Raw genomic sequence first — 14,906 nt, 5'->3', positions numbered from 1 at the left:
CCAATATGATACGAGAATTTTCGTAAATCTATGGTGCGATAATAGGCCGTGAAGATAGCCCTGATACGATCGTGAAATTCATTGAATATAATAAATGCCTAACCGCCCGTTTCAGATGTAAATACATATGGTTGCCATTAGCTTAGGATATTTATTAAGGGGATACTATTGGATCATTTTAAGAACGTGAAAGGGTTCATATACCTGTGCCTGGGTATATATTAGTTAGTTAAGTATAAGAGGTGTCTGAAGCACCAACTCTTGAGTATACAGGATATTCATAGAAGAATATATTGCAAATATAAACCTAACTAGGAAAGCATATAACTCGATGAGCAAAGCAGAAAAATATTAGTATAACGAAATGACTCAAAAAATTGGATTATCTTTAGTCTATTAGTTATATTTGCTAAAACGTACAACCATAACTATAGGCCCATGTGACGAGCTGCGTGTATGGCAAATCTACCGGGGCGCCAAGAATTTGTTGGTGGTGAAGCAGAAAGAAGAAAAATATAGTTCATTCGAGAAAAGGGGGATGGTAAACATATAGTTAGTTATTTTGTGCTATTACTCATACTTAACTCCGACTAGTTCCGGCCAATCTCCATTTCGTCTTGAGTACTCATGTTGCTTAGATCATGAGATTCGGACGAATCCATTTATATATCGTACTTAATGTCACTAAGACTTCAATGTTACTCATAAGTTACCAAGAGCATGCAGATTGAAAGTCTTAACCCCGCCAAAGCCCGTCTAAGGTCCGGGGACCACGAGTGAAATCAAGGTTGTAGTTAGAATATACCACCATGATATGACGCGAATACTTACTAATGCAATTCTTCAACCTATAGCCTAACGACGATTGGCTTGGTGATATCGCCGATGCCAATGATGGATAGAGAGTAGACACCGAGTATATATAGATATTGAGCCAGTGAACTACCCAGAGAAAAAGATAGTCAATTACCCCAACCTTACAACAATTTTTTAAACCCGGAATAAAATAGTACTTAGCTTTTCGACATCATGTCTCCTTTTGGATTCTCCACGACTAGCGAAGAGCTGGTTAAGGCCTTCGCCGACAAGATCAAGGGACGTACATTCCTCGTCACCGGAACTACCGCGAAGGGTCTTGGTGCCCAATGCGCCATCGCCTTGGCCCGCGAGTCGCCAGCACACCTCATCCTCGTGAGCCGGACCAAGGCCAAGGTCGACCCCGTATTAGAGGAGATCGCAAGCATCAATCCCAATGTCAAGACAACCTTCGTCACCTGCGAGCTGACTGACTTCGACTCCGTCCGAGCAGCTGCGGAGAAAATCAACAACGACTCTTCGATCCCCAAGATCGATGTCGTCATCAACAATGCCGGCATTATGAACGTCAAAGACTACACGTTGGATAAGCAAGGAATCGAATTGACTTTCTCAGCGGATCACGTCGGGCACTTTCTCCTGACCAACCTCATCATCAACAAGATCATCGCCGCAGCCCCCGGTGCCCGCATCGTCAACGTGACGAGCCGGGGCTACGGTATTGGTCCCTTCCGCGGCGATGACTACAACTTCTCCGACGGCAAGGCGTACGACGGTTGGAGCGCATACGGCCAAGCCAAGACCTCCAACATCCTATACTCGGCTGAGCTATCGCGGCGATTAGCCAGCAAGGGCGTTAAGTCCTATGCACCACACCCCGGTGCCATCTTCACCACCAACTTAGCCAACCATTTAGACGAGAGTGACTTCAGCGAGATTGGCAAGGTAGCCGAACGGAACACCGGAAAGGCCTGGGGCGGCCCGAGCAATATAAAGAACGTATCCCAGGGAGCCGCACCGCTACTCGCCGCAGCACTAGACCCAGACTTCGACGACAGACCTGGGTCATACATCGTAGATTGTCAAATTGTCACTCCACACAAGTACGCCACCGACCCAGAGGCTGCTCGCAAGCTATGGGAGATTAGCGAGAAGCTAGTAGGCCAGAAGTTTGACTTTTAAGGAATGCCTCGCACTCGTTCGGTCTGGTAGGCTGTGTAACCTTTCGCTTGGAGGAAGCCTAGAAATTCAAGGGGTTGAATAGCTATTAGATCTGGATTCGGATTTGGATTTGATGTTGCTATATATTCCAAATGCGATCTCTACTCTAAGTTAAGTTACTTGAAAATAAAGACAATTATAACATTACTTGCTGGTCTTGATTGTGACAGATGTTAGCTCGAGGTCTGATCGCATAATACGTGGAACATTCTGTGGCGTATCGAGTTACACAGTGGCTTACATGATAGCAATAAATTAAATGCATCTCAGTAACACGAATATCATGTGAAAGTGAAATACTATAAGGCAAAACTTCTACCCGCTTCGTTTCACCGCATAGATAGAATTATAAACTCGTCATGGCTTGCAATAATATTTTCTTAAAACACGAGCAACTGCGCACAACGCCTGTGTAATGGCATTTCAGTTAAGGCAAAGAAACTTTTGCGTGATCCTGCCAGATTTTGATATAGTACAAGAGACTAGTCCGCTAGAATCTAGGCACAGACTCTGGACTAGTAAAGTTGGATCAACATCACTGCTGCCGTGCCTACTTCCTGCCTGTCAATCGCCCTCTGCGCATCCAAAGAAGAGTCGCAGTTGATCATAACCGCGCCGTCTCCGGTGGCCACACAGCACCCTCGTTAACACAATTAATTGTCGTTATTCATCTAGCTTGAGAATCGTCGAGTGATCTTCGCAATAACTGGGAAAGGTATTAGTACAAAAGAATGATGTAATCGCGATGCTTTGACATACCGTGTAAAGCAACAACACTGAAGATGAAGACCAGAGAGAGAACCAAGACAACAACGGGATCGACCTTCAATCCGGGAGATTCGTCCGTGTAGAGACCTAGACCACATTAATACCTAGTCCCATCATACTAAGCATGGCTTCTTTTTCACATACGTAGCATTGTGCTGCTGCTACCACCCGCACCAGCGGCACGAGTGCTGCTCGGTCGCGCATTTGCAATCTTTTCCTTCTGGTCGGCAGCGGCTCTTCGTCGGATGGCAGTTCGGGCACCTCCGGGAGGAGCAGGAGAGGAGGGACGGCCGGTGCTCGAGCCAGTAGCGGCCGGCGAGTTGACGGGAGAAGCTGCGCGAGGAGAAGACTATATGCGTAAAATGTCAGCGCGATTCCAACGAACAATGAGTAGAAGCCAGTAGATGGTTGTTGAAGTTAATATATCATTCAACCCCTATGTTTTGTATTACAGATGACTTATATTATAGAATAAAACATACCATTGCGAAAATTAAGAAACGGCCGGGGAATAAACTAGAAGACAAAGAACGTTTCCTTTACGCGATTGTTAAGGAATTGAAAAGTGAAGGTAGATAGAAGAAGAAGATAGAGAGTCGCGTGTGGACGATGAATAGCGTTGTCATTAGGAGCTGTCCCCAAAAAATCCGGGGTTCAATTGAGGCCACGATTTTGGAAAGCTCAGACCCTGTCTTATGGTAGGATCTGGAAAATTATTTTGTCCGGTGTTCTAAGTTCCATCCATTCCAGAATCTTAAAGCTTTGATTACATAACTTCCAGTCTTAGATATCCAACATTACACTAATATCAATTTCAGCCAATAAGACTCAAGCTTCAGAAACCCTCTTACTGAAACAACTTACATAATGTTACAAAGGTTAGTTAACCACAGGTAGTTAGCAGGTTAGGACGTAGTTAATAGGTGAAGCTTAGCTTTTGCGCATGTGAAGAACCGGGCAGATCCGATTAATTGAGTAACCCCCCACATTGCTTGTTAATCTTTTATGCAGCTTCTCACACAAAGAGCCAAATCTGAGGTTGTGATGGTGGGGTGACGCATCCTGCAACTCAACTTAAAAGACTCTGCGCATATCGTCAAGTAACTTCACAAGACCAGCCAATAATTTGAGCTATTTCCATTTCTTGGGTTTTAGACATACGATTCTGAATATAAAGATTATAAGAGAAAATCATTCCTAGACTGAAGTTCCTAAGACAAGGAAATCTTACCGATCGTTTTGTATTTATTGCGCAGTTTATCCAACTGTTTGCCAACCTTTAGGAAACTTACATATCCTTTGAGACCTCCCTCATCTTCGCACACTATTACCCTCCGGCTACTATCAAGATGGATTTTGACTGGTCAACCCCCTTCCCGGAAGGTGTCATATCCTTCCTCGACACCGATTTATACAAATTGACAATGCAATGCGCTGTCTTCAAATATTACACTGACATACCTGTCACATATGCATTTACCAACCGTACTCCGGAGAAGAAATTGTCACGCAAGGCCTTCTCTTGGCTTTGCGAACAAATTAGCAGTAGGTAGACTCGCTTATATATCCGATGGTGTTTATTTATTGATCCTTGATATTTATCAGAGCTTGGCAATATCTCACTTTCGGATGACGAACTCCATTTCTTGCAGACCCATTGCAAATATCTTTCGGCTCCGTACCTAGACTTTTTGAAGGAATTCCGGCTCAAGCCCCGCGAGCAACTAAATCCGACTTTCCACCCCGTGGGGGCGGATACGGGGGCGGAAGACGAACTAGGCGACATCCACATTGAGATTAAGGGCAAGTGGGTTGACACGATACTATATGAGATCCCACTTCTTGCTCTGACGTCTGAGGCGTACTTCAAGTTCATGGACACGGACTGGAATTACGATGGCCAAGAGGAGAAGGCGTATGACAAGGGTATGCGCCTCCTCGAAGCAGGATGCATCCTCTCCGAATTCGGAACCCGTAGACGGAGAGATTATCACACCCAAGCATTAGTCTTTAGAGGTCTCGTGAAAGCTAGCAAAGAGGCACAGAAGCGCGGTTTCTCGGGAAAGCTCTCAGGAACTAGTAACGTCCACCTAGCTATGCGATTCAACCTACCGCCTATCGGAACTGTTGCGCACGAGTGGTTTATGGGCATCGCAGCTATCACGAATGATTACCAAATAGCAACAGAAGAGGCGCTACGCCGATGGGTTGGATGCTTTGGCGAGGGCGTATTGGGAATCGCATTGACAGACACATTTGGCACTCCAGAATTTTTAAAGGCTTTTAGTAAACCTGTCAGATATCTTCCGGATACTCCGAATATTCCTGTCCTAGATGAGGGTACCCAATCTACAACCTCGCCCCGGAGCTATGCCGATATATACGGTGGAGTACGGCAGGATTCTGGCAACCCTCCGGATTTCGTCAAGCTGATGCGTAATTTCTACGAGAGTCAGGGCATCAAGGATAAGAAGACAATCGTGTTCTCTGACTCGTTGGATATCGATAAGTGTATCGAGTACAAGCGGATATCCGAAGAATATGGCTTCCAGCCAACATTTGGTGTCGGCACGTTCTTGACAAACGACTTTGTTCATCTCAGCACGGGAAAGAAATCAGTACCCCTAAATATCGTTATAAAGCTGAGTTCGGCTGCCGGAAACCCGGCGATTAAGATCAGTGACAACATTGGGAAGAATACAGGCGATTCAGCCAAGGTGGCGGAAGTTAAGCAGTTGCTGGGCTACGTAGAGAAGGACTGGGCGGGCGGAGACGAGACGTCAAGATGGGGAAAGGCTGATGACATCACAAAGCCATGAAGAGGCTGACTTGAGCATTATGTGCGGTTTCCTTCCGCGAACGAGTCAGTCGATATCTAGACGGCTGCTTGTTGGACTATTTGAAAACCCGACCTCGCCACCCTCAGAGTCGTGTCTGAATCGCGCCCCCATTGGCTAGCCGTGGTATCTAACGGTAGGCTCCTAAAGAGGTGGATTAGACCCTTAATGTATTTCTAAATGTTTACCATGTAGGTGAACTAGTGACCACCAAGATGATTCAATAGAGATACGCACCTCGTAGTCAATTTTGTAAGGGTCTAGGAAACGTGTAGGCGATGTGTGTATGTCATCTATTAGAGGGTCTCGGGCTTATAAAACAGACCACCCCGAGCTCATTGCTCTGGAATAACTCATTCGACCATGTAAGCCATTTGCAGTGAGACCAATTGTAGATTTCTAGCCTTGTAGGCATATCATTATTAAATCTTCTTGATTTTCAGTTTTACTAAAACGTCTGTTGGACAGCGCCGAGAGCATACAATCTCATTTTCGATGATTCGTTTCGCCTTCAGCCTTGCCTTGACATCGACGTTGCTGTCTGCCGCACAAGCCGCGTTTAGCACAACATCTAAGAATAACGTCGTCGTCTACTACGTGAGCAGCTACTTCCCCATGGTGTCGCCCCTCTGACACTCATATCCCGACGTAGGGCCAAGGACCGAATCAACCTGCGCTCAGCACATATTGCGCCGACTCGAGTATCGACGTCATCGTCTTGTCTTTTGTGAATTTATTCCCAGCACAGGCAAATGGCTTCCCCGGGATTAACTTTGGAAACCAATGCGGTTCCACGTACGTATTATTAAATCCACCCCTTTTTGATTTTGGCTCAGGGGTAGAAACTTGCACATGGGCTTGGTCGGATAGGGGAAGTCTTGATTTTTCAATGACAGTTACATGAAATCTAACTTACCCATTATAGGGTGTATCCCGGCCCGGGATACAACGGCGTGAACAACGCAACCAACAACCAGCTCTACCAGTGCCCCAATATCCAACACGACCTGTACACGTGCCGCCAGACGAGCAACAAGAAGATCCTGCTATCCCTCGGGGGCGCCACATCGCAGTACCAACTAACAGGCGCAACCGACGGCACCAGCTTCGCCAACACGCTATGGGGCCTCTTCGGCCCGCGCACAACAACCTGGGTCAACGCCGGCAAGCCGCGGCCCTTCGACTACAACGGCGTCGGCTTCAGCGTCGACGGCTTCGACCTCGACATCGAGCACCCGCCCACGGACAACTGGGCCGGCTACATCGCGCTCGCGAACCAATTACGCGCCAACTTCGGCGCCTCCGCGGCCGGGCAGACGCTCTTCCTAACCGCGTCGCCGCAGTGCGTCGTCCCGGACACGAACCTCCTGGGCGTCCTGCAGTACAGCGTCGTCGACATGCTGTTCGTCCAGTACTACAACACGCCGCAGTGCTCCGCGGCGTCCTGGGTCGCGGGCAACCCGAAATACGTCCCCGGCGGCGCCTTCAACACCTCCGGGTTTACCTTCGACACCTGGACGGCGTGGCTGAGCGGCACGAGCAGCAAGAACGCGCGCTTGTACGTCGGGCTGCCTGGCTCGGGGAACGCGGCTAGCGCTAGCTCGGTGGTTGCGCCCGCGCAGGCGCTCAGCCTCGTCGATGCGTATTACTGCCGCGCGAATTTCGGCGGCGTCAGCGTCTGGGAGGCGACGTATGCGGCGGCGAATGTAGCTAGCGGGCTGAATTTTTATCAGAATATGAAGAGGAATTTGAATACGTCGAGTACGGATACGAGATTATCTTGCGTGGTGAGTTTTAATTCCATCAACCCTTTCCTTCCTCCCACATTATCCGTTTTGATTGGTTCTTCGTTCGATATGATATGAACTTTATATCGAGATATATGACATCATTCCTACCCGTGATGGGGATCGGATTGCTGACGTAAGCCCGGTTTATTTTTAGCAGGCCCCGATTCCGACTAGTAGTTCCACTGCGACCTCCACACGGACTCCGACGCCGAGTACGACTTCTTCGACCGCCACTCCGACGAAGTCGCTTCCGGTTTCGACCAACAATCGCTGCGGAACAGGGTTTAATACGGCGTGTCCTTCGGGTCAGTGTTGTAGCCAGTATAGTTATTGCGGCACTGGAAGTACTTACTGTGGTACTGGTTGTCAGAAGGGCTTTGGTACGTGTAGTTAATGGGTTGTTTTGTAGACGTTATTTGAGGTATAAAGATAAGATGACTGAAATGTGATGATTTGATGCGTAATTAGTTTGTATTGAGTGAGACGAAAATTTTTTTTCGGAGCGTGTATATTATTGTTTATGGTAATAAAAGATCAGTAAAAAGTTATATTCGCAACAGCTGTGGGTGGCAATAGAAAATTGGTCTTTCTTTATAACTAATATTAGCTGTAATTTTGGTTAGTTACCTAATATATTACTTCCAGTTTACCTTACTTTCCAGGTCGGTTTTATTTTCTGTATCGTACATAGATAGTTTCTATCTGGTTGGTTCTTTATGTGTTTAGAAATACCATCTAACATTGATGGAAATGAATTGTTGTTAGGAGGTACTTAACATATCTAGTCTGGGTGCAGTGGCTAAGGTATTATATATACATTTATTAAAGCTTCGAAAAAAAAAATAGGAACTCGTACTGCATTTCCAAGGTCATGAGTGATTTCGGCGCTAGAAACTAAGATGTCACCCCAGTCATCAATACCGCCCGAGCGCGAAGCCACGGCCAGCGTCATGAATCGTCCTGAAGGAAACCACATTGAATCATTTCTACTCATTAACCACCCAATTTTGAGTTGGGGGTGCATTCGTATGGTTCCCAATTAGAAAAACCCGCCCCTCACGAGGGTCGAACTGTCGTCACTGCTCCCCTTCTTATGTTTCTCTATTCCAATGCGTAACTTCTAGTAGCATTAACAACTTTCTAATTTGCAATCATGTATTTTCTATAAGCGTTTCCGCTGTTAGAATTTTCGATAATACATCCTATCTATAATGGAGGATACTTTTATTATGTGTAGTAACGAATTTATTTTTATGCCCTTTAGGCCTACCTTGCAATGGAAACCCTCTCTATCACCTCTCAGTCCCCCCTCTCCTTTCCAGAGTAATGAAAAGATTTATATCATACAAGAATTTATTTTTCGGCTACTTTTTTTTTGGGATTTGTTGGCAATTCAGGCGGCGCATTTAGGAGAGTTCGATAGGTATACTCGAAATCGCGTAGGAAAAGAAATCATATTATGAAAAATGAATGAAGGGAGAGTAAATAAGTAATAATATTAGAAATAGTTAGAATAAGGAAGAGGAAGAAAAAAAATGGAGCTCATTCTTGTAAACCAAAGTCATGAGTGATCGTGGTGCTTAAAGTGCCAAGAATATTCTGATGTCCCCAAGGTACCCAGAAGCCCTTAGGCTTCAAGATAAGCGTGGGTCATCCATCAGAACTGACGGTAGATCATTTCAACTCATTGACCACCCAAGTTTAAGTTGGGGGTGTAAGCTCTGGGCTGAGAAAATCTGTCACTTGTCGGGATCGAACTATCGTCTGCAGCCGAAAGTTCAGCGGTCTACCAACTCGACCAAGTGATTCCTAGAGTGACAGAAGTCCTCAGCAGGTGATAGTTGGCTTCCTAATTATAATTATAACCTACACATACTAAAGGTACGTGCATGTAACTTAGGTACTGTTGCTAGGTGACCCACGTCGTCAGGGTAAAATACAGTTGCGGGCGGATGTGGACAGTTGTAGAGCACTTCCTAGGTATCAAGGCAGTCACGAACAAGACATCAAGGGCAGGAACGAGGCCTCAATGTTAGATACCTCATATAAGGTACCTAAAGCCCGGGGTGGTTCCATTATCCTCAAGAATCAGTAACGCATTCCGTAATACAAGACAGGTAGTTCCACAGGTACCTAGATAGGTAGGTAGTTTATCGGAATATATTATTTAGGATATTCAGTCTTGAAATTGAAATTTACGCAACTATTCAGTAGTTAATAAAATTCAATGACCACATCTAAATTTGGCAGCTTAAAGTCTTGGAAAGGGCGTAAATAGTAATAATAATACTACGAGTAATTTATTTGCTACCGACTACTAAGATATGCTCTCCATACTATTGAAGTTGAGAGGCAAATCTCTGACTGGTGGAAACGAAAGGAGAGTGCTATAGTACGGGCAAATACACCTTCCTTCGGGATTCACATCTCCAGGCCGACTTCATGAACCCCCTCGTATCTTTCGCCGATTCTTTTGCTTAATTGTCCATCTCCATTTCATAGTCCATCTCATTGTCCACATCCATCTTTTCCACCTCGTCCATCTCACCGCCCATATCCTCATCCATTCTATCGACGATTTCAACCTTTTCGACCATCTCAACCATTTTCTTGTATTCACCTTCTAGACCGTTTTCTTGGTCCTTCGCAGAGGTGTTCCTGGACAGATTGCGGGGTGCTTTATACTTTTCGTGGAATCTTGCTTTGGTTGCTTCAGAAGTCCCCTCGTTATCAGAGTCATCGGTCCACTTGGGATAGTATTTCTCTCGGATTTTCGGGCGGTCTTTATACATATCAGCCACTGCACTGGTAAAGCTGTCTACAGCCGTGTTGGCTTCGTTGAAGACGCGGATGAGGTCGCTGTCTGGGATATCCTCGTCTCCCTCCTTTTTCATCTCCGCCAAGTAATCTCTTTGGTCGAGAAAGATGCGCCTGGCTGAGATGATTCGAATCGATAGGTCGTACAGATCTTTGGGGTCAACACGTTGCGCCCATGAGACACGGCGGCTAACGAACTCCCAGAAGGAAGGAGCGTCAAATGCCTGACAACGATGGACCATGTTTTTCGCGGTGTTGAAAAGATGGGCTATGTATTCTGTGCAGACTGATTCGTCGAGACGTCGTCCTGACCTTTTCATTGCACGAGTTACTTGACGGGCTTGGTGGTTTGTGATTAGCGCAGTTCCGCTATTTGCAGACCATTGGAATCCCTCATCAGGGAGGTATTCAATAAGGAGATTGCGAGGCATCTATGGAAGATTCAGTAACCAAGTAGCAAATAACACCCCCGGCCGAGACAAACGGGGTAGATGAGAGGAATGGGAACTTACGTTGAAACATCCGAACGGCTTTCGCGAGTAGGTATCCTTTGTAAATCAAGCCGTAGCTTGTATGGTGAGGAACTTAGTACCAATCAATATGATTAGTAGCTAATATACATTTGGGGTAAGATTTTTGAAATGAAGTATAAGGAGAATAAACCGGATAATGGTAAATATCTGCGGATGTAGGTGGATGATTAAAATGTTTGGCGTAACTTGGCTAGTGCACCTCCTTTTGCGGTTGCCTGAGGTTATAATATCGCCCGGTTCTTAGCAACAGCAGGAGCAACTATCACCGGGCTTGCGGTTTCCTTGTGTAACTTCCCTAATCTTTTAGCAGCTCTAAATTATTTACATGTCCGTGTACTCCCGTTCTTGCTTTTTTTTACCAAATCAACCTCAACTTCTACCTTTTCACATAAGCCAACCAACCTCTTTTCTACCAAACTTTACACATTTACCACCTGAAGACAAAATCTTCTTTATCTGTACACTCTACTTAGGTATTTTATATTATACCTAATCTATTCACAAAAGGTAAGTACCTATCTATCAATCCCTTTCCTTCACCATCCTAAGATCCCTTGGGTAACACCACCTGTGCGATCAACATATTCTATCTCTCGTGATCTGCACTATAGACTTAGTACACGATCTTATCTGCCGCAATCCAAAGCATCAAATGTTCTTGTACCTTTATATCTCGTGGAGCTATCTCTCATTATTGTTGTCTCTTGGAAAGGTAGATGTCGCCCGACTTCAACTAGAACAGAGACGTTCACCAAATCACCCCCTGCCCTGGAACCACAAACCCTTATCTTAAAAGCACGGTCGATATTTCTGATTGTCTCTTATTCTGCTTCCACAACCAGAGTGGGAATCTGAGAGTTTACCCCCTTCGCAATAAGTAAAGTCTTACTAACATATTCTGTGCTAGTCATACCTTCTTTACATCATCCGTCTCTATTAACACTTGCGTCACAAAATGTCTAACAAGACCGCTAAGTCTGCCACTGCCGGGAACGGGGACTCTACTAAGTGGAGTTCCGACGAGAATGCGAGTCTCCTCCTTCTCATCATGCAGGACCAGAACGAGCAACTAGCTGTCAGAGGCTGGAATTCTATTGCTGAAAAGGCCAAGGAGACATTTCGTGGCAAGTACACCCTTTCGGCTCTCAAGTAAGTCTAGCTTCGTCTGGTCTCTAGCTCAACTACGCATTTTGATATGTATATTGTACCAACATCATATATGTATAAGGAGAGTTGGATGTGATTAGCTTCTGCATCTATGACTCTATACTCGTGAGTACAAAACGTGTCTGATCTTCATTTATAGGCATCAGTTTCAGAAACTCCGCAAGCAGTACCTTGACGACTGCCCCACCCCTCAAGAGGACTCACCGGCAGGTAGCGAAACTGCTAAGACTCCCACGAAAGGCCGAAAGCGTACTGCAGCTTCCATGGATGGTGCCGACGCCGAAAATGATACCGGTACTAAGGCCAAGAAGGCTCGAGTTGCAAAGAAGACAACCAAACGCGCCAAAGCAGCTGCAGAAGACGCTATGCAGGACGACTATCCCGGCGATTCCGACGGAGACGAGCAGAAGCCGGCCAAAGCCACCAAACGCCGCGTCATGAAGAAGTCCAACGTCAAAGCCGCGGATGGCGAAAGCGATGATAGTCATGAAGATATCGAGACCCCGACAAAGCCTAAGCCCAAGAATTCACATGCATCGCAGGCGCAGAAGAAGTCTGCGATCGACCCTGAGTCGGCCGAGATGACTGCTAAGCTTGCCTCCGACGCAGAAGACAACATCCAGGCTGACCGTGTCGACGCAGCACCCGAGAACGACCTTGTGGCTATGCAGACTAAATTTTAAGTGATTCATGAATCTCAGGGTTTGTCTTACCTATTCCTATTCCTCAAGAAGATCTTACTTAGGGTCCGCTGACTCGTAATAATATACAGACCTTCTACTCAGATATCGAGCATCGCACTGCACTCTTAGTATACTACGTTATTCATCTGCTGGAACCCGTTGGGATCACTGAACGGCTCTTGCGAACGGCATGGGGATGACTATTTCGAGTGAGAGGTACTCACATGCGATGATCTGAGATTCATTTTACTTAGCAGGAATATTCTCTCGCTTCTCTTGATTATAGCTTTGATAGTATTGGCCGACCAGATAGCATAGGGCGCTGGGCCAGATTAGTCGGTTTTTCATCTTTCCGCGTCTTGATTTAATTCCGAGGATACTACTCTGAATATGACTTTCCCTGAACTGGCTGCTCCCGTTACCAATCATGATTGTGCTTCGGCATTGTGTTTCCCTCCTTCCGTAACGGGCTTCGAGCTTCGCCACATTTGACTACGTGATAAAAATCGTTTAGTCATGATTATCAAAAATGCCCTATAGGTAGGTGAAATTTTGTGTGCCCTCCAGCAATTCCGTATCTTGTTCACAGCTCAGCTCTTGCTTAGCGACATCGCCCCCCTTCGCTTAGCCCAGAGTAAGCAGCACAACCGAAGACACGAACTTGTCGAACATGTGTAAGTAATCTCGCCGCATCATTTCCAAATTTGCTATATCTCTGGTTCGTGCGGCAGCTAGTGCTAGCCGCGCCTTAGCAGGTCATTATCTGGCCTATATGAGGCTCATGGAAGACGAAGAATCATGGAGTTTTACCCCGACTAGGGAACGGGTCCGTCTATACCCCCGCAGCGGGAGTGGTATATGCTATACGCTATTATAAGCTAGGAGCCCGCGGCCTGACGGAACTACTGGGGAAGCCCAAATAGCGTGTGCTTGGTTTACCTAGCATGTGTGAATTTACCACATCGTCTTTCCTATTTAGCTCTATTTTAGTTTTGCCCATCTCAGCCGATGTCGCCGCATTTACTAGGTATGCGACTATAAATGTCTCCTTCCTGCCACATTCGTATATAGTAAGACGAGATATAACGTAGATATGGCGTATTGTGAAGGTGGGAGTCCAAGTTATAATGTCTCGTCGAATATGAGCCGCGAGCGTGGGGGTTTGCTGCAAGGACACCCATCTTGTCGAGCCTTATGTCTCAAATCAGGATTCTAGATCAATTCTAGCCCACATGCTTCTATACACGGTTATAAGGCCGATATAGTACTCGCTATGCTATTCTTGGCCCCCTTTTCATTATAGCTTTATCTATCGCGTCTCTTTGTGAGGATATTTCTATGAGGAACTAAATGGAATTTCGATTCGCCTACAGTCATCTGAGGCCTCCTATGTTTTCTTAGACACGTTAGGCACATAGAGTAGTTAGTACCATGAATCGGATAATGCCTAGTTAATCTAGTATACTAAATTACTCTGTGAGTGCCCGATAGAAATGTGTTACCGTAACAATTCTTGTGACCAGATATGTGAAACGTGACTTGGGAATGGATATCAAATTAACGATGAAATAATAAAATTGGTAGCAAAATTCATTGTCTGCGAATGTACTTTGGTAGGTATGTGTAGATTACTGATTTCGACTTCTCCTCCTAGCTCCAGGTGTTTTCTTGGCTATCAATGATAAAGTACATTATGAGATGACATTGTATAGAAGCAATCTGAAGTGTAAGAAATGCTCTTCGAGAAGTGAACCCAGATATAAAAACATGATCACGTCCGAGGATTCCAGCAATCTAGTAGATACCTCGAGTTTGTCATTATTAGAGTAGTTTGAGGCTTTTTATTAGGTGTACATACAAATCCAGGGAAAATCCAAAAGGCTATTTGATGAGAATTACAAGGGCTCGCTACCACCTAATGGTGGAATATGATATTTAAGGATAGAGACAGGGGCTAAAAGTTCTCCTGAAGGTGAAACTTTGCTACACGCCTACGAAAATACTAAGGCGGTCAATAAAGTAATTTCGACGCTCTTTATCTCCACTCCAATCTGCTGTAAGCCCGGCTCCTTTTTCCTTTCTTTTCCTTAAAATTTACTTTCCTTGAGTATCATCTTCGTTACATCTTTCTTTAGTAAAATATACGATGCTCCGTTTTCAAGTATTCGACTCTAATCCGAGCTCGATCCTGCCGAAATCCCGGTATAGAAGGAAGGTGAAGGTCATGAATATTCAGGCGCTAATAAGTAGAGAGGCAATCTTACGTTCCGCCCA

The 14,906-nt window shown here is 45.6% G+C and overlaps 6 protein-coding genes across 6 annotated transcripts; 4 read left to right on the top strand and 2 right to left on the bottom strand.

Moving 5' to 3' along the window:
* Positions 1–1,029: 1,029 nt before the first annotated feature.
* On the top strand, positions 1,030–1,998 carry GL218_07853 (Short-chain dehydrogenase TIC 32, chloroplastic; the record flags this gene model as incomplete). Its single annotated transcript, XM_033584629.1, has 1 exon — positions 1,030–1,998. One exon carries the CDS (start codon positions 1,030–1,032, stop codon positions 1,996–1,998), a length of 969 nt encoding a protein of 322 aa, XP_033441230.1.
* A 710-nt stretch (positions 1,999–2,708) lies between these two features.
* GL218_07852 (Protein transport protein Sec61 subunit beta) lies at positions 2,709–3,290 on the bottom strand (the record flags this gene model as incomplete). Its single annotated transcript, XM_033584628.1, has 4 exons — positions 2,709–2,743; positions 2,797–2,892; positions 2,950–3,154; positions 3,288–3,290. 4 exons carry the CDS (start codon positions 3,288–3,290, stop codon positions 2,709–2,711), a joined length of 339 nt encoding a protein of 112 aa, XP_033441229.1.
* An 864-nt stretch (positions 3,291–4,154) lies between these two features.
* GL218_07851 (Nicotinate phosphoribosyltransferase) lies at positions 4,155–5,624 on the top strand (the record flags this gene model as incomplete). The annotated part of the gene is made up of 2 exons (XM_033584627.1): positions 4,155–4,350; positions 4,411–5,624. The coding sequence occupies 2 exons, from the start codon at positions 4,155–4,157 to the stop codon at positions 5,622–5,624; spliced, it is 1,410 nt and encodes a 469-aa protein (XP_033441232.1).
* Positions 5,625–6,137: 513 nt separating this feature from the next.
* Positions 6,138–7,507, top strand: GL218_07850 (Endochitinase A; the record flags this gene model as incomplete). Its single annotated transcript, XM_033584626.1, has 3 exons — positions 6,138–6,239; positions 6,295–6,437; positions 6,568–7,507. The coding sequence occupies 3 exons, from the start codon at positions 6,138–6,140 to the stop codon at positions 7,505–7,507; spliced, it is 1,185 nt and encodes a 394-aa protein (XP_033441231.1).
* A 2,402-nt stretch (positions 7,508–9,909) lies between these two features.
* GL218_07849 (uncharacterized protein) lies at positions 9,910–10,491 on the bottom strand (the record flags this gene model as incomplete). The annotated part of the gene is made up of 1 exon (XM_033584625.1): positions 9,910–10,491. One exon carries the CDS (start codon positions 10,489–10,491, stop codon positions 9,910–9,912), a length of 582 nt encoding a protein of 193 aa, XP_033441356.1.
* Positions 10,492–11,737: 1,246 nt separating this feature from the next.
* On the top strand, positions 11,738–12,632 carry GL218_07848 (uncharacterized protein; the record flags this gene model as incomplete). Its single annotated transcript, XM_033584624.1, has 2 exons — positions 11,738–11,931; positions 12,089–12,632. The coding sequence occupies 2 exons, from the start codon at positions 11,738–11,740 to the stop codon at positions 12,630–12,632; spliced, it is 738 nt and encodes a 245-aa protein (XP_033441263.1).
* Between the last annotated feature and the right edge of the window lie 2,274 nt (positions 12,633–14,906).

Source organism: Daldinia childiae (genome assembly GCF_008694065.1).
Source record: "Daldinia childiae strain JS-1345 chromosome Unknown Scaffold10, whole genome shotgun sequence".
In the NCBI taxonomy this organism is placed as follows: domain Eukaryota; kingdom Fungi; phylum Ascomycota; class Sordariomycetes; order Xylariales; family Hypoxylaceae; genus Daldinia; species Daldinia childiae.
The sequence above is the reverse complement of the archived record's forward strand: the minus strand, read 5'-3'. Positions and strand labels throughout refer to the sequence as shown.